This window comes from Chanos chanos, chromosome 6, assembly GCF_902362185.1.
Source record: "Chanos chanos chromosome 6, fChaCha1.1, whole genome shotgun sequence".
NCBI classification, from domain to species: domain Eukaryota; kingdom Metazoa; phylum Chordata; class Actinopteri; order Gonorynchiformes; family Chanidae; genus Chanos; species Chanos chanos.
Window position 1 is genome coordinate 39,079,123 of NC_044500.1, and position 22,162 is coordinate 39,101,284.

The window sequence follows — 22,162 nt, forward strand, 5'->3', positions numbered from 1 at the left end:
GGGGAAGACAGAAGTAACTCATTTCACCGCCTTAAATCTATAACGTACCCTACAGTAAGGTACATTTTATTATTTCGGCCAACTTTTCAATTCCATAGTTAAGTGGAATGAGTGTTTTAAAGAAATGTCTACATTGCAACCAGTGGACTAAAAATAAATCCATATGTTATGTTATATAGTCATGATATTGTATAGTCCAGAATATGGGAAATAGCATATTGCCTAAACTTCGTCAGACCTCAAAGAGACAGTAAATAAGCTGTGTAATATGATGCTAGCACCTTTTGGGTGTTTGTTATAGATCAAGCCGTTTCACGTAGTTGTTACTCATTTTCCAAAGTGGTCACTACCTCTGCTCCTCATATGGGAACATGTTCTTCATAAGCTGAAAACGATTTCTTTGGATTTCTTTCTTTCTCTCCCTTTTCTTTTCTTTTTTTTGTTTTTTGTTTTAATTGGAGCACGAACCGGTATGATTGCATGAAGATATAAATGTTGTGGACACATGCTTCTTCACTTTGAGTTTGTACAAATATTTTAGTAATTTTATTTATTTACATGAAATGTACCAACATGTTCATTACATAGATATGAAAACTGATACTGGGGCTATCAAAGTGGAAATGAAGGTTCTCCCTCTCCTTTTTACACATAGGCTAAATCTACTTTGTGCCTGTGGTAGCTTTGTGTTGTTGAGATCATATGATGACATCTTAATACTGGTTGCCCATCTTAGGGTGCTAGAATGGATTGCCTTCTTTAGGGTGCTGTAATGTCTGTTTTCATTAGTTTATTTGTGACCCAGAGAATGCACACTTTGTTACATGAAGGTTGTGACTACATGTAGTGATGTCATATCACTAACTGTGGTGTGGATTGTTGGCTAGAGGCCTATGCATGTGGAATTTGCAACCATTCTAGCTAGATCTCAGGTACAGAAATGTCGTAAATCTCTATTCTTTTTTTTGTTGTTATTGTTGTTTTTATTTTTCGAAGAAGTCGGCCTTTCACGCTTATTTTTCACATTAGACATTTGACCACGGAACTGTCAGTACTCTTGTGTGTGTGTGTGTGTGTGTGTGTGTGTGTGTGTGTGTGTGTGAAGAATAGAGAAGAGCTGTGAGGGAACCTCTGAGGAACTACAACACGACAGCAACACTCAGAACCCTTTTGTGAATTATGTGCCTTCTGGATCCTCCTCTTCCCTCTGCGCAGTGTGCTAAGGAGATGCTGTGTTGCTTTTTGTGAGAGAAAGCTTTAGCACGAGGGCAGGCATATGAGGAGGAGATATGACTCTCTCAGCCCAGAGATAGGGCTTTGTTGTCACAACCAGTACTGTTGTCTCTCCACTCTCAACAGCTCTCTGAGCCCTCCGGTGACGTACACTTACTCGGGACCGCAAACGCACACCTGCCTCTCCCGTCGTAATCACTGCAGTCTTTTCAGTTTAGATTTCATTTCTCCACTCTTAGCTCTCTCTCTCTCTCTCTCTCTCTCTCTCTGGCCTGGCACAGTGCGGTGCCGGGGTCTGTGCTAGATTCAGACTAGTTTTAGATCCTCTTTGCTTAAGACCCTGCCGCAGCGAGAGGGGAAGGTGATATCATGCTGGCCTCGTCCTTGTAAGTGAGGAGGCAGGGTCTCCATAGCAACGGGTGGCTTGCGTGGAACTAAATTTATCTCGTCTAATGAGCACCACCTGAATGGGCCCACAACACAGCCACTGCTGTCCCTCCGTTTTGTCTCATTCTTAGTTCAAAGACCAAAGTAGGTGGATCCTGAAGCGTCAGAGACCGAGCTGAACAGAGGTTCTAGACTAGTTGGCCAGTGAGGCTTCTCTAAAGTTACAGAGAAGCTTTAGTTTAGTTTAGTGACCAAGAGTTTAATATAAGTGCCATCCTTATCACCTTGCCACTTGGGATGGAGAACATTTTAATTTGGCTCTGACACGTGGAGAAGCTTTCCAGGTAAAGTGGAAACCCCAGTCGAAAAGACTCGTTAATTTGTTCGGGGCTTTTTTTGTTTGTGTGACGTGATGGAAAACTAGTTATTTAAGAGTCAAAACACTTTTATTCTGTAGACATCCTAATGCAGAAGTCACCAAATTCACCTCTTAAAGTAATAAGCTCAGAATTTCTGTCTGCAAATGTATGTCTGTGGTGTTAACAGGGGATGGTTTGTTGAGGGTTCCTCTGGAATGAAACTTGTCTTGTTTATTGACGAGAGCACCAGTAAAAAACGCTCTTTCATATCTGCAAATGTGGTAAGGTATTTCTAATGCTTTAAATTATAGGTTACGTGTTGTAAAGGCAGATGGGGGGAAAATTATGTTTTGTTTGTGATAATGTTAAGAGCAGGGAATATGATTCAGAGGTACATAATGTACAACACTCAGTGACAGCTTCATGCAGTCAAAAACAGTTCATTTTTCTTGGTTGAATAGGTTAAGTGATGTTTGTTATTTCTCTTCCCCTGGAAATTTCCCAAATGTGGAATGGCCTCTAGGGATCTGATAGAGAACTCTCTCTCTCTCTCTCTCTCTCTCTCTCTCTCTCTCTCTCTCCCTCAGCCTGTCGTTGAAACACATAGGGCTTGAAATGAGAGGCACAGTTAAAGGTTTGCTCTGTCTGTCTCTCTTTTTCTCACTCGCTCCCTCGCTTTCTCTCCCTTTGTTCAGATCTCCGTGGTGCCTCTGGGTCTAAAACCCTCACATGCCAGCGCTCCCTCCCAGGGACCCCAGTCACTCTAAAACACTTCCCCATCGACTTACGCACCTCCATGGACGGCAAGTACAAGGAGATTGCTGAGGTGAGAAAAGCAACATCACCCGCAGAACATGATAACTTTGAGATGTGCCTATTTTTCTGTGTTTTTCTGTGTGTGTGCTAGTGTGTGTGTGTGTGTGTGTGAGAGAGAGAGAGAGAAAGAGGTTTTGAATGTATAACGCCACAGCCTGCTCTATTCTGGGTCTCAGGAGCTGTTAGCTCGCAGCCTGACTGACAGCGAGATGCGCAGTGCTCCGTATGAGTTTCCGGAGGACAGCCCCATCGAGCAGCTGGAGGAACGGCGCCACCGCCTGGAGAGGCAGATCAGCCAGGACATCAAGTGAGAGAACTACACGCACCACACCGAAGAACCAGCCCCACACCCCAGACCCCACAATCCTGCCCTGCCAAACAGAGCTTTTGTCCAATCCAAAAAAAAAAACATAAATAAGCTACTCACTCACCAGCATCCACATTATACCTGCCTGCTAACTAATATTAGCAATCCACTAACGCCTGCAACAGAAAGCCTCTCTCATTTGTGTGTATCTCAGGGGATGGTCTACATGTGAGGGAGGGAAGTTACTGCTGGTAGCTTTGGGTTGGAGTGGTGCGGAGGTTTGGACAGCTGCGTCTTTTGCTGTGCCAGCAGTGTTCCAGGAACATGCGTTACTCCCAGTATTAATGAGTGACTAGGGTGATGTTGGCACAGTGAGGCTGCCTCTTTTGCAGTGTCAGGGCTGGGTACTGATTTGTCACGCTGATTAAGATTCCGATTCATCTCAGACAGTACACACCGACCTGACGCTCACAGAAATTAATCCGTACGGTGGAGAGCAGTGAACTCCTCAGATCTGACTATAGAAGTCCTGCTGTCTGTTTTACACCATGAATACTTTTTAAAAATAATTTGTAATTTCGTATCCTCTGCATATGCCAAACGTTTATAAAAATATCTCTTTTTCATGTGGATATCTCTGTAGGTGAACTTTAATTGATAAATGTGTATAGGTTTATATAAATGTATGCTATTTTGACGTGACAGGATTCATACGTGTCAGTAAAAATCTTTGCTCATGTGCAAACGCTGAAAAAACACGGTCTTGTCCAGTTGTGAATTTTTCGCCGTGTAACCTCACATTTTCCTCAAACTTCTCACGTCAGCTTTCTTCTCTGAACTATGGTCATCATCACCAGTCACAGATAACTGTACAAGCGTTTATACCAAAACCAGTCACATTCACACAATACCCAGAATCCCCGAATCATGTGGTCAATCAACGCACACCACATTATCTGATGATCGTTTTCTTCTCTTTTACACTTGTGTGTGTGTGTGTGTTTGTGTTTATGTGTGTGTGTGCACGCGCGCGTGCTCTCCCTGGCTCACACTAATTTCCGGCTTGGCCTGCCTCACGCCCTGCGCCGCCCCCCAAAGGCTTGAGCCTGAGATTCTGCTCCGCGCCAAACAGGACTTCATGAAAATCGACAGCACGGCTGATTTAGAGTGAGTGCTGCCGAACCCTGTCTCTCTGAGGCCCTTTTTTCTCTCTGACACACATGTCCTACCAGTTTACACACATCCTCCAAAAGTCTGACAGCTTCGCAATTACGGACCCGTCATACATTCTCCTCGCCCTGTCTAAACATGCCTCCTTTAGATTGGTTGTCATGGATATTTTTATGATGAATTATGAATGAATAGCATGTCAATAGAGGGTGATGTCTGATGATTAGAGAGTGCAGGACAACCCATTTAAGCTGGAGGATCAGACCTTTAGACACACTTTGAAGTAGAGGATGTTTAAAAAAGCCAGCAGAGACTGTACGCGTCAACCTTTACTTGACGTAATTGGTTTCCATTTCTGATGTGTTCATTCCACAGTTTACACTACTCTTAGAGAAGCCTTTGATCCTCTGATCTTTCCGTAAAGAGAAACCTACAACGATGTACCATTAACCTACCACAGACAGCTAGGAAGAGCTCGTATAGATGTGCACTGAATTTCCTACGTCTTATGGAACACTGGTAGTGATTAGTCAGTAAAGTTATTTGGATTTGTTCAGAGAGAGTCTCCTCTGCCCTTCATCTTCCATTTTGTCTTTTTGTGCGTGCCGTCTGTTTTGTCCGTTTTCACCACAGGTCCATGAAGGAGCAGAACGAGGTGACTGTAGACCATGCATCCAAAGAGAGAGAGCCTGTTCTGGAGAGAGAGTTCCAGCGGGTCTCCATATCAGGGGAGGAAAAATGTGGGGTAAAGAGCCTGATCACTTTTTACTTTTCTAAAGTCGTTTTTGTTCCCTAATGCTACATTATAATTATGTATATATATATATATATATATATATATATATATATATATACATATATATATATATTTTTTTATTTTTTTTTTCATAAATTTCATCTACCTCATGTCATGTTAGTGAACAGGCTTTGATGGGAATATGATGATGAATCTACTGAGACTCAGACCTGATCCTTGACCAAAAATGGCGTTCTGCCTCACTGGTCTCGTTTCTACTTCAGCTTTTTTTTGTGTTGGTACAGAAACCGCTGCTTTACAATAACAGGAAACTTCATTTTGAAATGTCAACATTTGACCGTCCTCCATATTCAGCTCTCTCTCTCAGGAGGTTTAGCGTAGCCTGATATGACACACAGTTAAGATGATATTCTCAATCCCAGAGGCTCTCCTGTTAAATGCACCTTCATTTACGTCCGAACCAGACTCTTCATGTCTGACGCTCTTCTGCTCCTCCTAGGTGCCCTTCACCGACCTGGTGGATGCTGCGAAGTGTGTGGTTAAAGCCCTGTTCATACGAGAGAAGTACATGGCCCTGTCCATGCAAAGCTTCTGTAAGACCACGGCCCACTCGCTGCAGGAGCTGGGGGAGAGACCCCTGGACCTCCGTGTCTATGAAGAGATCCCAGAAACACCTGTGGATGCAGGTAAAGCTGTGGAGTGTGACCGCTCCACTCAACGTTGGCTAAAATGTTTGTTTACTAAGGGTTTTTTTTTTTCTCGCCGAAGTTGCGTAAACAAGCCAGGGGTTGAACGTATTACATAATAGTGACTTCTCCGTTTTCCTTCCCATCTCTCTTTCTTCATTCTCTGTACCGCAGATGCCCCTGTGCACCCCCCCGTCTCAGAAACACACCCCTACGAGGGACAGGACCCCAAAAACATGCCGTCTGACATGGGATATGGCTGCAAGATGGTGGACGGGGTGATTCACGTGTATACAAAAAAGACCCACATGGACAAGTGAGACATTTCATGTCTGTGTGTGCCAACATACGTCCATACCTACACTATATGAGTGTATGTTTCAGTTGTGTAGATCTGACTGATATATGTATGTGCATGTCTTTCCTTCAGGAGTACAGAGCTGGACTTGCCCTACCCAGATTTGCGGGATTACATCGCGGATATGAATGTCATGATGGCTCTTATCATTAACGGACCAGTGTGAGTCTCCACTCCAACACACACACGCTGTTCACTTTTAATTATCAGCTCGCATATTTAATTCTTAGAGATGAAATACAATAAGGGAGGAAAATACCCTTTATGAACTCATCTGATGTCACACATGAAAGAACTTTGGTGTTGGACTTATTACTGATTATCCTGTGTGCTTGTCTTGGCAGGAAATCTTTCTGCTATCGTCGGCTTCAGTACCTCAGTTCCAAGTTCCAGATGCACATCCTCCTTAATGAGATGAAGGAACTGGCTTCCCAGAAGAAGGTCCCACACCGTGACTTCTACAACATCCGCAAGGTAGAGCGAAACCGGATGTGTGACATCCCACTCACGCAGCTACGGTCTGAGTATAGCATACGTTCTTCTGCTTTCCCTCCCACTTCGCTAGCACTTAGCAAAGACTACCGTAATTAGCATTGATAACTTAGAAGTCATATTTGATGACACCACAAATATTCTTTTTCTTTTTCTGCCACAACCGGAAGTATCTGGCTATTTCTCACTCTCCCCCTTTACCCTGTTTCAGGTGGACACGCACATTCACGCGTCGTCCTGCATGAACCAGAAGCACCTGCTGCGCTTTATTAAACGGGCCATGAAGAAGTACCCGGAGGAGATAGTGCACATAGAGAACGGCTGTGGGCAGACGCTGATGGAGGTGTTTGAGAGCATGAATCTGACGGCATTTGACCTCAGCGTGGACACGCTGGACATGCACGCGGTACGTACAGGGAACAGGATTCGCATCAGGTCGTGTTCATACGTAGCCATTGTTTCCCATCTGAGCGTGTCTAATTTCGTCTCCCCAAATCCTCACCGCAGGACCGCAACACCTTCCATCGTTTTGACAAGTTCAACGCCAAATACAATCCCATCGGAGAGTCTATTCTGAGAGAGATCTTCATTAAAACTGACAACCACATCGAAGGAAAATACTTTGCACACATCATCAAGGTGCGCTGGTCCAGATTGTTTTGAGCAGAATAGGCGAAGCAAAGACAGTAACGTAAACAGTTTTGTAAAGTAAACCGTTAAAGGTGCTCCTGGAGTGCACCGTCTCATTCTCTCTAAGAGACGTTACGAGAACATCTTGTTTGGTTTGGAGGGTTACTGAATCGCTCATTGTTTTGGAAGGCAGCGTTTTTTTCATTTGGATCTTTGCCCACAGGAGGTGATGGCAGATCTGGAGGAGAGTAAGTATCAGAACGTGGAGCTGCGGCTCTCCATCTACGGCCGCTCGCGGGATGAGTGGGACAAACTGGCCCAGTGGGCCGTCAGACACTATGTTTACTCTGACAACGTGCGCTGGCTCATCCAGATCCCGCGCCTCTTGTGAGTAACCATCGGTTCATTAATGCGTCTGTTTCATTTTCAAACCCAAAAAGCCTTAGGCGTTTTTGTCCCGCCTCACCACTTTGACAGTGATGTAGATTAATGGGCTTTTAAGTAACGGAGAGCTGAGTGCTGGAGTTTCAGCTCAGGTTCATTTAGGGATAGACGTTACAAGGGAAAACGTTTTACGCTGTTCTCGGTGCATATGGCGAGAATCTAATTGCTCTGTTTTGTTTCTCAGTGATGTTTACCACACCAAGAAACAGCTGGCCAACTTTGAGGAGATGCTGGAGAATATTTTTATGCCTCTGTTTGAAGTCACTGTTAATCCACGCAGTCATCCTGAGCTACACCTCTTCCTTCAACATGTGAGTGGAACTGACAACACTCCTTCAGCTTGTCTGTCACAACACCTGTCAGTGTTAAAGCAAGTCAACTGTGAAGGGCTCAGCGCCCCCTGCTGGTTATAACTTATAATCTCCCTCTGCTGGGATTTACGGGTGTAGAGGAAATAAGTGAAAGACATCGAAGACATCTCATTATCTAAGAGAAGCTCAGAGATCCATTTGTCTTTGCTAGAGATAGATTAAAACTGAATGCTTCTGTCTCAGTGCCATAAAGCTCTATGTGTGTGTGTGTGTGTGTGTGTGTGTGTGTGTGTGTGTGTGTGTGTGTGTGTGTTTGTTTGTGCGTCCTCAGGTGGTGGGCTTTGACAGCGTGGATGATGAATCCAAACCCGAACACCACATCTTCAATTTGGACAGCCCTTTACCTGCCAACTGGACTGAGGAAGACAACCCTCCCTACTCCTACTACCTCTACTACACCTACGCCAACATGACCGTACTCAATCACCTACGCAGGTCATTTTCATTGGCCCTTCCAGCTCTTACACTGTCGAAAATAACCAATGAAATTAGTAACCAATCAACCAATTAAAACAATGGTAAAAGTGATCTTACTGATGATGATACACTTCAGATCACCTTAGTGTTAACCACTATCGTAAAAGGTTACAGGCTATAGATAACTCGTTGTGAAATGTGTTTCGTAACTCATGACATCCTGCCCATTTCTTCATTGCCGTGCAGGAGGCGTGGCTTCCACACGTTTGTGTTACGCCCACATTGTGGTGAGGCTGGGCCCATTCACCACCTGGTTTCAGGTTTCATGCTCTCTGAGAACATCTCCCATGGCCTTCTACTTAGGAAGGTGGGGTTTATCACCAAAACTTATCTTAAGGGCTCTTAAGGAAAGATTGTCTTTGTTATTTTCCAGAACTGAATATGCTTTCAAATAGGAATTTGACAAGAATTGCATTATTGTTTTTTTTGTTTGTTTGTTTTTCTGTAACTTTTCCATGCGTTGCATTTGTTTAGTATTACATTTACCGTACTAAGCATATGTCTGTGTTGACTGTACACAGACTGTTGGTACTGATGTAAGGTAAAGGTGACTTATCAGCACATTTTTTTTTTCTGATCGTTTGTTTGGTGGTAGGCTCCAGTGCTGCAGTACTTGTATTACCTGGCTCAGATTGGCATCGCCATGTCCCCCCTCAGTAACAACAGCCTTTTCCTAAGTTACCATCGTAACCCTCTGCCGGAGTACCTGTCCCGAGGCCTCATGGTCTCTCTGTCCACAGACGACCCCCTGCAGTTTCACTTCACCAAGGTCAGGACCCAGCCTTTCACCCTCTGAAACCAACTTATGATTTATTAACACTGTGTGACGTGGTGTTCGCACCACAGACCTGAGCATCTGATTCTTCAAAAGAACGGTAATGAGATGTGAAAGTGATTTTTATGTTGTAGCACTGGTCTTGATTTTCAGACTGAGGATGTTTGTATGGGGGTGTGGGTGTGTGTATGTGTGTGTGTGTGTGTGTGTGTGTGTGTGTGTGTGGGTGTGTGTGTGTGTGTGTGTATGTGTGTGTGTGTGTGTGTATGTGTGTATGTGTGTGTGTATGTGTGTATGTGTGTGTGTGTGTGTGTGTGTATGTGTGTGTGTGTGTGTGTGTGTGTGTGTGTGTGTGTGTGTATCTTTGACACAGGAGCCCCTTATGGAGGAGTATAGCATTGCCGCACAAGTGTGGAAGCTCAGCTCATGTGACATGTGTGAACTGGCCAGAAACAGTGTGCTCATGAGTGGCTTCTCCCATAAGGTAAATACATAAGCCACCCCCAACTCCCCACTCCACACACACACACACACACACACGGATGCTATTCAGTTCCTGAGAAACCTTAACTTAAGTGGAGGTTATTTACAAAGGCATTGTATAACTCTATATTCTATAACGCCCACCCGCCTTCCACACACAGGCCAAGAGTTACTGGCTTGGTCCAAACTACAATAAAGAGGGCCCCGAGAGCAATGACATCCGCCGTACCAACGTGCCGGACATCCGCGTGGCCTACCGCCATGAGACTCTGTGTGAGGAGCTGCAGCTCATCACACACGCAGTGCGCACACAGGAGCTGGAGGCCATCGAAGAGGAGGACAGTCTCTCCATGGCTCCTTTTCCCAGCAGACGCTAAAGAGAACATCATCTCCTCACACCATCCTCTTTCCTCTTGCTCCTCCTTTTCCCTCTCTCTCTCTCTCTCTCTCTCTCTCTCTGTCTCTCTCCGTCCATGCGTGGCAAAGGGGAGGCAGAAGGGGTGGGGTGGGGGCATATATATTCTGTGTCATCATGACTAAATTTAACCAAACACCTTGCTGCTACCCTTTCAAAAAAAGCCAAGGATTAAGAAAAATAAGAAAGAAAAAAAACACAGGGTCTCCATCTTGTCAAAGTTGTTTTTCAGTCCATGGGATTTCCCTTGGGCATTGATGATAAACCCAAATATCTAATCCTGTGTGTGGTTTTACCCTTAACTTTTTTTGTACTGCTGTTGATAAGCTACAGCCCCTCTCAACTTTCCCTCTTGCCTTGTCTTGCCTTTTTCTCACTGTGACATTTCTGATTTCTTTGGTTTTAATCAGCATGGCTAAATCTGGCAGGCCAGACATGTAGTGCTCGGCTTGTTTTCCCAGTCTGCACAGCCAGTACAGGAGGAGCACTACACGTCTCATGGCCCTTTCAGTTGAACCGAGTCTTTTTCCACCTCTCTGTCAAAATGATGCGATAGAATCTGAAAGTTCTCTTTGATGCTGTTCTTTGCCTTTTAGCTGGTATTACCCATGGTGTGCCAGACTCTCTCTCTCTCTCTCTCACAGCCCAGCACACTGTCATATGATCCAGCATGTGAAGATGTAGTCCTTTCTCCTCCTGTGGTGATCATGGTGGCTAAGCCCCAACACACACACACACACACACACACACACACACACACACACTGTAGAAGCCAACTGATATGAGGCTGGAAGCTGCTGCTTCTTAACTCAGTCTCGCTGCATTATGAAGCCAAACTCATAACCCTCTATTGTTTTAATGTAGCAATGCAAACAAAACATTACATCAAGGTTGTATGAGCCTTGTCCGTTATCTGCCTTACACATACTCGCCAGACATATAAACAGTATGCCACAAATTAGCTTCAAAGGAATTGATCTCTAAAGGACAGTAGGACCAGACACACAGTTGCTGGTATAAGATGTGATTCAAGGTGAAGGAGATGTTTTATGATAATATTAACTGAGACAAAAAGTATTAATAGTGTAGACTTCAGAGGACACATTCCAAAATGTGAACATTACAGAAATGTTCATTTTAGTTGTAAGTACTGTCTTGAAACAATCATATTGTGCATCAGCATATGCATTCATAAAGAAGGATAGTGTAGAGTATAATAATAAAGTATAATAGATCTATAATCTATATTAAAGTATATATATATATATATATATATATATATATATATATATATATATACTGTGTACAGATGTATTAGTAATAATTGTTTTTAGGTTGGGAGCTGTTTATCTTGAAAAGCCAATAAATTTGCACATAAAAGAGTGGTCAAAAGTGGTTGTCTAGCATAAGTAAAGCATGATTAGTATGGTTTAGTTTGAATAATGGGGGGTGTTTTTCCAGTATTACCTCAGCACATCATGTAGTCCGTATCAACAGCACCCTGCTATCTGAGTGTATGTTATCCAGTCTCACTCGCTCATTCCCACTGAACTAAACTGTCTCCTGCATGCTTCATATGTACTGTTCATCCACCAGGCCAGGAATATACGTGCCTTTTGTTTTTGATCTTTCCATTCTTTGGGTTCCACTTCGATAGTATCACCAGCACCTGTTGGCATTTACATGATAGCTATGCAGATGACTGTAAAAGTTGAGTAAATTACGCATCATACACTTTATCACTCACCAACTTGAAAGATAATTATCATCATTTACGTCATAATCACTGCTTATCATGTGAATGTGCGTGAACTAGGGAGCCTATACTTTTTTTTTTGAAGTGGGACAGAGTGGTGAGATTAAGTTTAGAAATGACGGATTTCTTATTTTTCCACAGTCTCTTGTGTTGTTTGGTTCTCTGTCTGTGCGGCCGTAATCTGACGGCGACACTGAAATCACGGCCACTCTGACGTTGCTTGAGTTTATATGTCTGGTCAGATCGTAAGAGTACAGCTCAGAAAAGACTGATTTGTCTCTACAAGTCATATTGACATTACAGCAGCTGCCTGGCGTCCGTTATTGTCATTAGAAAGAATTCAGAAGAACAAGGGCACTGTTTACAATGTACCTGAAATGTGAAGAGAATTTGCAGTGGTCTGTGCAGAAACTTGGTATTTTTCATATGTAATTGTCATATTTTTTTTCTTGAGTGGTATCAGAGAGCGTGTGTCCTTGTGTGACCTCTGATCTGGCCTGTATCTCTCTTCTGTCAGTGTTTAGTTCTCTCAACATGACATCCCATTACATCACAGTCTCCTGCATTTTCCTCAGTCATTTTTACATTGTGATTTTGTTCATTGTGTTGCCCAAAGACCTCCATTATAAAACCCTCTCCTTTTGTGCTGTGTCTGATGTCATTCATCCATCCATCTATCTCACAGAACTGCTCTCAACTTGGGATGCAAAGACTGTTCTAATGGGTTTACTGACCTGTTAATACATTAAAGAACACTGGTCATATCTTTCATTACAGTCTGAAAATCAGGTCTGTCGATCATGTGAAGTATCATTAGAAGGACAGTAGAGGGCAAACTGCAATAGGTTTGTCTACACTTTCTCACTGCATCTCAACAGTGAGCAGTGTCACTGTGAAGACGTATGTCAGGCATTTACAGTAGTCATTTGCTTTAATACAAAGAGTATATTTTTAAATAAGGGTATAGAGATAAACAGTTTATATTTACAATTTAATCTATCTTTAAGATGTTAACATGGCACAGAGATCTAGAAGTTTAATTGATGTGTATGGTTGTGTGTGACATACAGATACTCAATACAGATGAAGAAACCTTTTTTTTCCCCCCTTAGAATTATTGTTAATATTATTATATTACTGTTGCCTATTCTTTAAAAGTTTTACTTCATGAAGTGACTCAATGGATTTTTTTTTTTTATTGTAATTGAGGCACAATAACAAATTTCTCATCATTGTTTCCCATGGTTCTACGCGGTCATTTAACGACGGGAGAATTTTTATTTACATACCATATCATTACCCTCAAAGAACACGAGAGGAAACGGAGTAGATATGAAAGTCTAGTTGGCAGTGGAGCAGTTGTTTGAACGTTATGTGGCTCCATTCAGTTCCAGATGACAGTGATTTTTTGGACATTGTTAGTTTTGAGGGTTTTTCAATATTAAAGTACACGCGTTTGGTTCGTTCCGTTTTTTTTTTCTCGGACATACTGATAGAACAAAAAAAAAAAAACTGCTCAGATTGCTTGTTATCTTCCCCGTGTTTCGAGACATTGTGCATGGTTAACATCTTCGTGTCTTTGCCACAGAGTGGTCAAAACTAAAGCGCCTACCACAGATTAAAGCGTAGGTCTTTGTCAGTGGTGTAGTATTTCTGTGGGAGTGAACGCCGTGGTCATGTGTCACAGGGGAAGCTCACGATCGGAAAAGCCTGATAACTTTTCAAACGGCCCGATCCCAATTTTCCAATCCCTACTAGTGCATGTTGTCCCTCCTGTGTGCTCAGACAAATGATCCTCTCTCACGCGGTGGTTTCTCCACGGTCAGTGGATGAATCCAAGATGAAACCCATGATTACTGTCCCCCTGGGGCATGCTAATGTTGGTTTCTTTTGTAACTACAGAAAGTACACTATGTAGATATTATATATGCACATGTAGAATCGGAATGCTGCTTAAATAACATCAAATTATAAATTTTAATCGTTTTGGGTCATTTTTTCCAAAAGAGTCCACTGATATATGTTTCTGTAACAGTTTGTGCATACACATAAGTAACAGGTTCTTAGAAAGAGCTCCTTCATTCATCTGAAGTATTGTCAACCAGTAATTTTCCTCTCTCTGATCTTGGCAATGTCGATAAAACACCACCACAGTAACAGAAAGATTACTGTGTCAGTCATCACATGAAATACCATATTATGTTAAACAATATTGACAGTAGCGTTTCTGTTATGTTAGAGGTATTTGCTTAAAAAAGAAATTTGTTTAATCACAGACATTTCAGTTTTCACTGCAGTGTTTATTATTATTATTATTATTTTTTTTTTTAATCTTTTTGACAAACTGTATTTTACACTTGGACAAAATTTAAGTTCCATTCTCTGTGTTGCACCTGTTTTGTTTTTTTTTATTTTATCCATAATGTTTTCATTTTGTTATCTGTTAAATGATTTATTACCATCATAGATCTAAGTTTATGCCAATACTTTACAGACTATCGAATGCTCCTGTGCTGGTATGGTATATGTGTAATGTTTCAATTAAATAAAGCATGAACATTCGTTGGTTATGATCCTTGATTTATTTATAATTGCTGACCCATAATACACAAAATAATAGTGCTTGTCAAATGTCAATTCAAAAATGCTCATATGTGACCAGTGCATCTTTAAATTACTGTACAATTCAGATGTTATAGATTTAGCTTTACTAAGTTACTGAGGTATAGATTTACTATAGATTTACTAAATAGCTTTGGATAAAAGCGTCAGCTAAATAAATGTAATGTACCGAGTCGGTCGGGATCACAGTCTGAGATGGATAACTGAGCTTAACTGCTGTTTTTAGTGTTAACTTGGGAACGTGTAAGGGAACGCTGAGACCAGCTAAACCTCATAATTAAGCCATAAAGACTACAGTGCAACTGCCCTGCGCACAGAGAGATAAGTATCTTGTAGCAGTTTCCATTGGTATCCATTTAAGAATAGTCTTTGTATCACAGTTTTTCAGTTCCAATGTTCAGAACTGTTCCTATACAGTCAGATTAAGTCCAGAAATTGCACTAAATATCTGCAAGTGATTTAGACCATATAATAATGCTTGTTCACACCAAAAAACTGTAAACCTTTTCATTAATTTTAACTGTACAATAGCATATAGAATTTATGTAAATTATAAATAGTGATTAGTACATTTAAATGTACAATTTTCAAAACATTTCTTACAACAGCTTCGGTGGCTTTCAGTTGTGTTGTTACATTGCATGTCGGCCTTGTTCAGAATGGTACATTTTGTAAGTTGTAATGTTTATTAGAAATCCGTTTTCAGACACTCTTGACTGAGGCATTTTCATCTGTGTGTCACTCATGTCTCGAGTCAAGCTGAATGAGAAACAAAAACAACGAGATTAGAATGATTACAACGATCTGACTGTGCCTTACTACTCGAATTCAAAAAATCAGTTTTTACGTGATCAAACGATTATGTAACACGAACCGCTAAAGCAGACTTGACATTCTGTAGCTGGTAGAAGACCCGTCCACCCTCCTCAGGGCAAAGAGTCTTTAACTCCTCCCGCGTCATTCCCAGTAGCATGGAACCGCTCACCACACCCAGGCATTTCACCGTGCTGAGGGCAGCAGAAATAATAAAACGAGATAATCAACCTATGGTTTTTCTGGAGAAAAAAAAAAAAAAAAAAAAGATCCTACCAAACGAGTGCTGGTTTTAGGAACTGTGTAGGTCCTACTCAAGATCCCAGTTTTTACTCACACTTTACTAAAGCCCTTGTACTCCAACCAGGCTTTCACTTCATCGGGCTTGGACCTTTTAGTGAGATGGGGCACAGCCCTTGGGTCCTGTTTGGGGGAAGAAAAAAAAAGAAAAAAAAAGGGAAGAATGGGTATGAGTGATTGTCATTATAAAACAGAAAATAAAACGCAGTACATACAGGGAGGAACTGTAGTTTTGATGCAATGCCCCCTTTAATATGAACGGTAAGGATGGGATAATGTTTGAATGACCTGTTTATTGTCCCTCTCTGAGGACTTTAGGACATTGTTTGGCACATATCCTTCCTCCCCTTGAACATTTCTGACTTTCCACCACTGTTTGGACGTGTCCAGCAACTGGGGACACATTGAGGCCAAAGTCAAGCGATTAAAATATTAACCAGCAACCTTCCATGAAATGTTCAGTTTTGTTTGGTATAAAGTGGTATAAATGTAACTCTGTGGAGTTGTATTTCATTTTAATGAAGGCTCACTTCAACCACTTCTCCCTTTGAGACGGTCAGTTCTCTATAGTTCCTCGCTGTGAAGTCGTACAGCGCACGCATAAAGTTAGTCGCGAGACTATCAGATCTGCAACACAAAGAATCCAGAGATTTTATTCACGTTAATTGGAGTAGCAGTGAGATAGTGTGAAGATGAGATATGAAAATGAAATCTGCATAAACACCTTGGTTTTGGAAACGTCTCTTGTTCGAAATTCTGCAAAAAGTAATAACAGAAACACAGAATAGCTGAGTAAATTGTCAGCCTTTTAAATATATTTTTCAACATTTTTATTTTGACTTCTGACAAAACAAACTACAACCTGCGATCGTTGGGAAGCTTTTCTGCTTAAGTCTCTGCTGTCTGTCGGACCAGTCACTGGAGACTGCCAGCGGTCATCAAGCGCTGGTGAATAGCTCTGCGTGGCCGCGGTATCCTGACCCAGCAAATTTGTACTACAAAATTATGCATGTTCGTGGCAGTTAAATACGAGTCGACGAAGAAATATATATTAATGTACATTTGTGTGTGTGTGTGTGTGTGTGTGTCTTTGTGTGTCTGCATAGTGATGTATTTTTGCCTTTTGAAAACACCCCCGGGTACGTTCCAGGCATCTCCCAAAGACTGCCACAGCCGGTCCTCCTCAGGAGTGACCTCGTCGCCCAGGAATCGGAAACACGGCATCGTCAACCGCGGAGAAACAATGGTAGGGGGCAGGCCTTCGGGGCAGCGGGACACAACCTGCGGGAAACGAGAATGAAAAGAACAAGAATCAGAGCAAATGGTTCAAATGCGTCATTATTTCATGACTGAATGTTGATCTCCCATTTATAGGTGAGAATATGTGTAGGGCTATGAATGCGAAAGTGGAGTAACATGAACTTACAAATTCTAAGGTGGAGAACAGACAGTGGACGAGTTCTGGAGCACTGGGGTCACTGATTTTTCCATTCAACTGTCCCTGTTATTATTAAAAAGGAGAGAGATCAAGTTTTGAGAGAGGAGAGAGAAGTGTTTTTTTCCACAGGTAATATTTAAGCCCAGGAAACCTTCAACAAACAGAAAATTTGCAATATTGCTGACATACCAAAAGGTTGAAGGCCATTTTGAATTTCTTAAGACAGGTTTCAAATTCTTCCAAAGGAGGCATCACCTCAACATCTTCAAAGAGTAAAAATAATGAATGAGGGCAGAGCAAATCAACAACACATTAATGAGTTTTTCTCTAGGATTTTACCCTGGTTTTTCCTATTTGGCATATTCAATTCACTGCGAAAGTCTGTACCTCTGTTTACAACTAAAAAGTCAATTCAAGTGAACCACAAGAAATCCGTCAAGATTTAGGTGATCAATGCAGAAAAAAACGATGTTATTTAAGGTCACTGACTTTTCCATTACTGTTTGACAAAAAGAGGGAAGTCAACCAGTTTAAATTTGTCTTTTCACTCTTTTTACCCCCACCCTAAAACTATGATTTAAACTAATTAACAACTGAAGGTGTGTATATTTCTGAGGGTCATAATTATAATAATTTCTGCAAAAAAAGTGTCCTCAAAGGCACCGGAATGTTTTGTTGTTGTTGTTGTCTTTGTTGTTTTTTAACATTACGGCTCATCTCAGTATTGCACCTCTAGTGCTAGAGTGTCTGGATCCTAAATAAGCATGTACATCAAACAGCAGTTTCAGCAGGACACATATATGACATGTCAAAGTGGTCCAACAAGTTTTGTTTAACCATATACGGGCCTCACCTTTTTCTTTCTTCTTTTTGCTCTTTTTCTTTTTCTTTTCTGGTGCCACTGCAGCTATTTCGTTGGTGAATTCTTCAATGTCGTTGATCAACTGATTCAGTCTATCCTGTAAAAATACAGAACAAACCAATCAGACAAAATGCAACCTTGTCTCTAGTTTCCAAATTCTTCATTTGTATTAATCTTGCATAGTGGCAAAACATGTCTTTGCACTCTTTTACTTTGTTAAAACAGATGTCAGCCTGAACAATTCATTGGGTGTGTTGATGAGGAGAACAATGTTTGGACCAGACAATTAGCATTCTCTCACTCACTTACTCATTATCAAAGCCACTTATCCTAACTAGGTCGCGGGGGGGGTGCTGGAGCCTATCCCAGCGCTCATAGGGCGAAAGGCGGGGAAACACCCTGGACAGGTGGCCAGTCCATTGCAGGGCAGACACACAGACAAACACACATTCATACCTATGGGCAATTTAGTGTCTCCAATTTGCCTAACTTGCATGTCTTTGGACTGTGGGAGGAAACCAGAGCTCCCGGAGGAAACCCACACAGACACGGGGAGAACATGCAAACTCTACACAGCAAGGGCCCTGGCCGTCCGGCCGGGAATCGACAATTAGCATTCTACTACGGCAAATGTATTTGTTCAGTACTAGCTTTTCTTTCCGTATGATTTGTATTGATTTGACTTTTGGTCTTCACACGCAGGACAAGTTACACAGACACTGACCGCATCTCTCAGTAACTCAGGGGGGGGAGGTGAACAAGGCGGAGGAGACTGATTTGGTTCTTCCTCCAGAGGTGGCGACATGGGCTCTGATCTTCTGAAGGTGGGTGATGTTGGAACAGGGCTGTCTTCTACAAAGAAACACCATGATCAGTAACTAACACGTTTCCGTGCCACATCTCAGCTGGTGTTTATTTCATGATAAGTAAATGGCTCGATGAGTAAATAACCCTTCAATGTCTCATCGTAGTCGGGAGCGCTCCACTCAAATGGAGAACTTTCCGCTCGGGGCCAGTCTGTGGGCTCATGGGCTCTGCTGTTCCTGGAATCTCTACGCAGGTTTTGGCCCATTACGGGATCAGAAATAACCATGCTGGTAGAAGGAATCATTTTTTGGTCATAAAAAAAAATACTCATAAATAAACGAATTTTAACTAGTGAATGTTCAGAGGTTTATTGGGTCAAATGTCCATAATATGTAAGTTTGTGATTCAATCTCAGGGACTGTAAATGATCCCTACCTGAGATAGTTGCGATTATCATTCTCTTTCCTGTTGCGAAGTGCTCGTTTCAAGTCTTTCTCAACAACGTCTGCCTGCAGACAAATTTACATCACTCAACACACAGCTTGCCCCGTAAACAGCCACCTAAACACGTGGATTACTTGTCCAGGAGAATTCACAACTTAATAAAATGTTTATATTCATCCAATCGCCATTTGATTTCATTTAGCTAAAATATCAAGAGAATCTGTCATTAGTCATGCTTTCTAAAGCTGAGTAAATTCAAGCAACACTGACCTTCAGTGCCTCACACTGGAACATAAAGACACTGGGGGACCTCTTATTGTGCATCCGTGCGGTGACTGTGAGCAGTGACTTATACCGGCTGCAGTCCGGCACTGCCTTTATCCCTGACACACTGCTCAGAGGTAGACACTCCAGCTCCTCCTGAAGCCGGATCACCAGGAGGAAGAGAGGAGAGAAACGAAAAGACAGAGACGTGTAGAAAGAAACATACAATGAACATATGAAGCTAATCTAACATAGAGCATGAGTGAATTCCATTGTAGCACAATGTAGATGAAATATGGCATGCAGCATAGATCTACATGAGGTCAGTTCAGTGAAGTCTGTCAGATCAGATAGCTTTAAGGACAGTTTATGAAACAGTCTAAGGAAAGGACGGTGCACTGTAGACATCGGTCTAATGAAAGCGACAGTACGCTGTCTAAGCATGGGCTTACCTTAGTCTCAATGTCACTCAACAGTAGGTTACCATCCTGCACTTCAAGAATCATGTCCTGACCCCACACTCGATCCGTGTTATCCAGTAATACCAGCCTCTCAATGCAGTCATCCACCCCATACATCTCCTTACCGTCTAAGTCACAGGTGAGCAGGTGCTGAAGAGGGAGACACAGTCACACAGAGCTCTATATTGTGGAGAATGTGGTTGTCTTTAGCTTTCGCTCTTATTTTTGTAAATGTAACCGCAAAATGTTGAGGAAAACGCCAGTTTAAGACGGCATGAGCACCAATTTTTAACTATTCACTATTTATTTATTAGTTAACGCATTAACTATTTCAAAAGTGCTTATACAGGAAAATAAAACAAGTAAAATGGCAGAGAGAGAGAGAGAGAGAGAGATGAATTAAGGTGAAGATTTACCTCGACTCTGTACTGGAATTTACCTAATTGCTTTTTTATGGATTCTGCATATTCTTTCCTCTGCACTGGAAACAGTAAACAAAACAGACAGACCATCACAACATATCAAAAACCATGCCGGTTATGTACTGTTTACATAAGATGTTACATAAGGTGTTTCCTGTTGTTGTTTCATATTAAGTATTATTCTGACAGATATGTAAAATATTGTCTAATCGGGGTCACAACTCACTGTATATTGACTTTGCACTGGGTCTTGACAACCCAGACAACTGGGAGGCCGTTTCTTCATTTGTGTAGCCACTGTAATGAAGGAAGGATGAAGATGCAAGTTGAGCTGCTGATTATTAAGACATCGTAAATATCCCACTGGGTCCACGTAATAACTGTCTTTAATGAATACCAGATTTTTTTCTTTGCTTGTTTGTTTTTGAAAAGTTTTAAAAGCTGACGCTCAGCAGTTACTTACTTGGACCAAACGGAGCCAGCGTAGCTGTTTGAGTCGAGGGAATCGTAAGTGGGGTCTCTGTACATCCTGAATGTCTATTAACAGCTTACATAAAAGAAATACAAATCACCGCTGATGATCAACAGAAAATGAATGTCTCTTTTAGCATTTTACTTCAGAGTAACTAATACACTCCACATTATTTATAAGAATCTGTATATCTGTTACACAGTTATTAAGACAAGCTGAGTCTGACATGTCATAGCTGAACATTGTCCTTATTTGCATTGTCTAAACAGTGTTGATTTTATATGGAAAAAGCTAAAGGAGTTACTATGGATTTTGATGACGCTTACACTGACACACCCTCACATATTAACATCTCACCCGGTGCTTTCCTAGTTAATCATTTATCTAGCTCACAGGTATCTTCATATGCTGTTTTTGTATGGCTCCCAATGGTATGCTATCGTCTTTGAATCAACGCCACAGGAACATATGAGATTCTCTTCATAGAACATCACAAAAAAGAATGGAAATAGTGAAAAAACCCCAGTATTCTGTATTTCCTCTAGTTAAAGTATAAAGTATTAAAGAGACAACTAATATAATCAGGTGTTTTGTAGAACACTCTCCTGAGGTTTCCAGTCCAACGATCCTTCCTGGGACTAGAACACAGTGTGGATATAAATATTCGTTGGAAATTATTAATAACCGAGACTGAACACATTTTCTGGATGCTTTAGGAATGAAATATCATATTTCTAAATTGTTTATGTTGTACTTTTGGATCATCACCAAGGAACAAGTTGGGGTATTTGGTGTATCTTGGGTTTCAATTTTATGGTGTCATATACAGATATCTGTAAAGAGACCATTTTACGTCAGAGAGCAGGTTAGGTATTGACGAGGCCTGTGACAAACGATTAACCCTCCAGAAACTTCTCTCCACTGATATGACACAAGAAAACAACTCACTTTGATTTCAACCATTTAACAATAAAAAGTGAGCATAAATAACTCACTATTAGGTGAATGACCATTACATACAACAAAAAGATACAATGAATTCAATTAGAATGACAGCTAAAGCGAGTATTATATTTTGTGATTGGCTGCAAGGCTGGGCTACAACAGCATTTTAGTGGAAAGAAGAATGTATTGCCTCATTTGTCAATACGGTAAACACCAAAATCATTAAATAATACATCAAACAAACATACAAACTCGAACAAAGCAGTAAACAAGTCGAATCTTTCCATAACCGCGTCATCCATCTCATTCATAAAGCTTTATTTTTTCCTCGTTTTGATAAATCTCTGTAAAGTTTTTAAAGTTATTGTTTACCTTGCGCTACAACCCGAATCAGTG

General features: G+C 41.5%; 2 protein-coding genes across 4 annotated transcripts in view; one reads left to right on the top strand and one right to left on the bottom strand.

The window, feature by feature from the left end:
* The window catches only part of ampd2a (adenosine monophosphate deaminase 2a), a 29,104-nt gene extending 17,735 nt beyond the window's left edge, over positions 1-11,369 (top strand). For 2 of the 3 annotated variants that reach the window (XM_030776690.1, XM_030776689.1), the window contains exons 2-18: positions 2,675-2,805; positions 2,972-3,102; positions 4,201-4,269; positions 4,906-5,017; positions 5,529-5,715; positions 5,890-6,031; positions 6,146-6,235; positions 6,418-6,547; positions 6,777-6,971; positions 7,073-7,204; positions 7,419-7,582; positions 7,824-7,950; positions 8,282-8,445; positions 8,674-8,794; positions 9,083-9,256; positions 9,636-9,746; positions 9,907-11,369. In XM_030776690.1, coding sequence (XP_030632550.1) covers positions 2,675-2,805; positions 2,972-3,102; positions 4,201-4,269; positions 4,906-5,017; positions 5,529-5,715; positions 5,890-6,031; positions 6,146-6,235; positions 6,418-6,547; positions 6,777-6,971; positions 7,073-7,204; positions 7,419-7,582; positions 7,824-7,950; positions 8,282-8,445; positions 8,674-8,794; positions 9,083-9,256; positions 9,636-9,746; positions 9,907-10,122 — 2,396 coding nt within the window. In that variant the 3' untranslated portion in view covers positions 10,123-11,369. The remainder of the gene's footprint in view (positions 1-2,674; positions 2,806-2,971; positions 3,103-4,200; positions 4,270-4,905; positions 5,018-5,528; positions 5,716-5,889; positions 6,032-6,145; positions 6,236-6,417; positions 6,548-6,776; positions 6,972-7,072; positions 7,205-7,418; positions 7,583-7,823; positions 7,951-8,281; positions 8,446-8,673; positions 8,795-9,082; positions 9,257-9,635; positions 9,747-9,906) is intronic. The other variant, XM_030776691.1, reaches the window with a different exon arrangement.
* Positions 11,370-15,397: 4,028 nt separating this feature from the next.
* On the bottom strand, positions 15,398-20,877 carry eps8l3a (EPS8 signaling adaptor L3a). The gene is made up of 16 exons (XM_030778339.1): positions 20,813-20,877; positions 20,576-20,646; positions 20,344-20,408; positions 19,919-20,077; positions 19,473-19,622; positions 19,194-19,267; positions 18,903-19,045; positions 18,676-18,803; positions 17,943-18,048; positions 17,279-17,352; positions 17,078-17,152; positions 16,772-16,932; positions 16,182-16,278; positions 15,940-16,044; positions 15,689-15,774; positions 15,398-15,545 (listed from the first exon to the last, which is right to left on the bottom strand). The coding sequence occupies exons 1-16, from the start codon at positions 20,875-20,877 to the stop codon at positions 15,398-15,400; spliced, it is 1,707 nt and encodes a 568-aa protein (XP_030634199.1).
* Between the last annotated feature and the right edge of the window lie 1,285 nt (positions 20,878-22,162).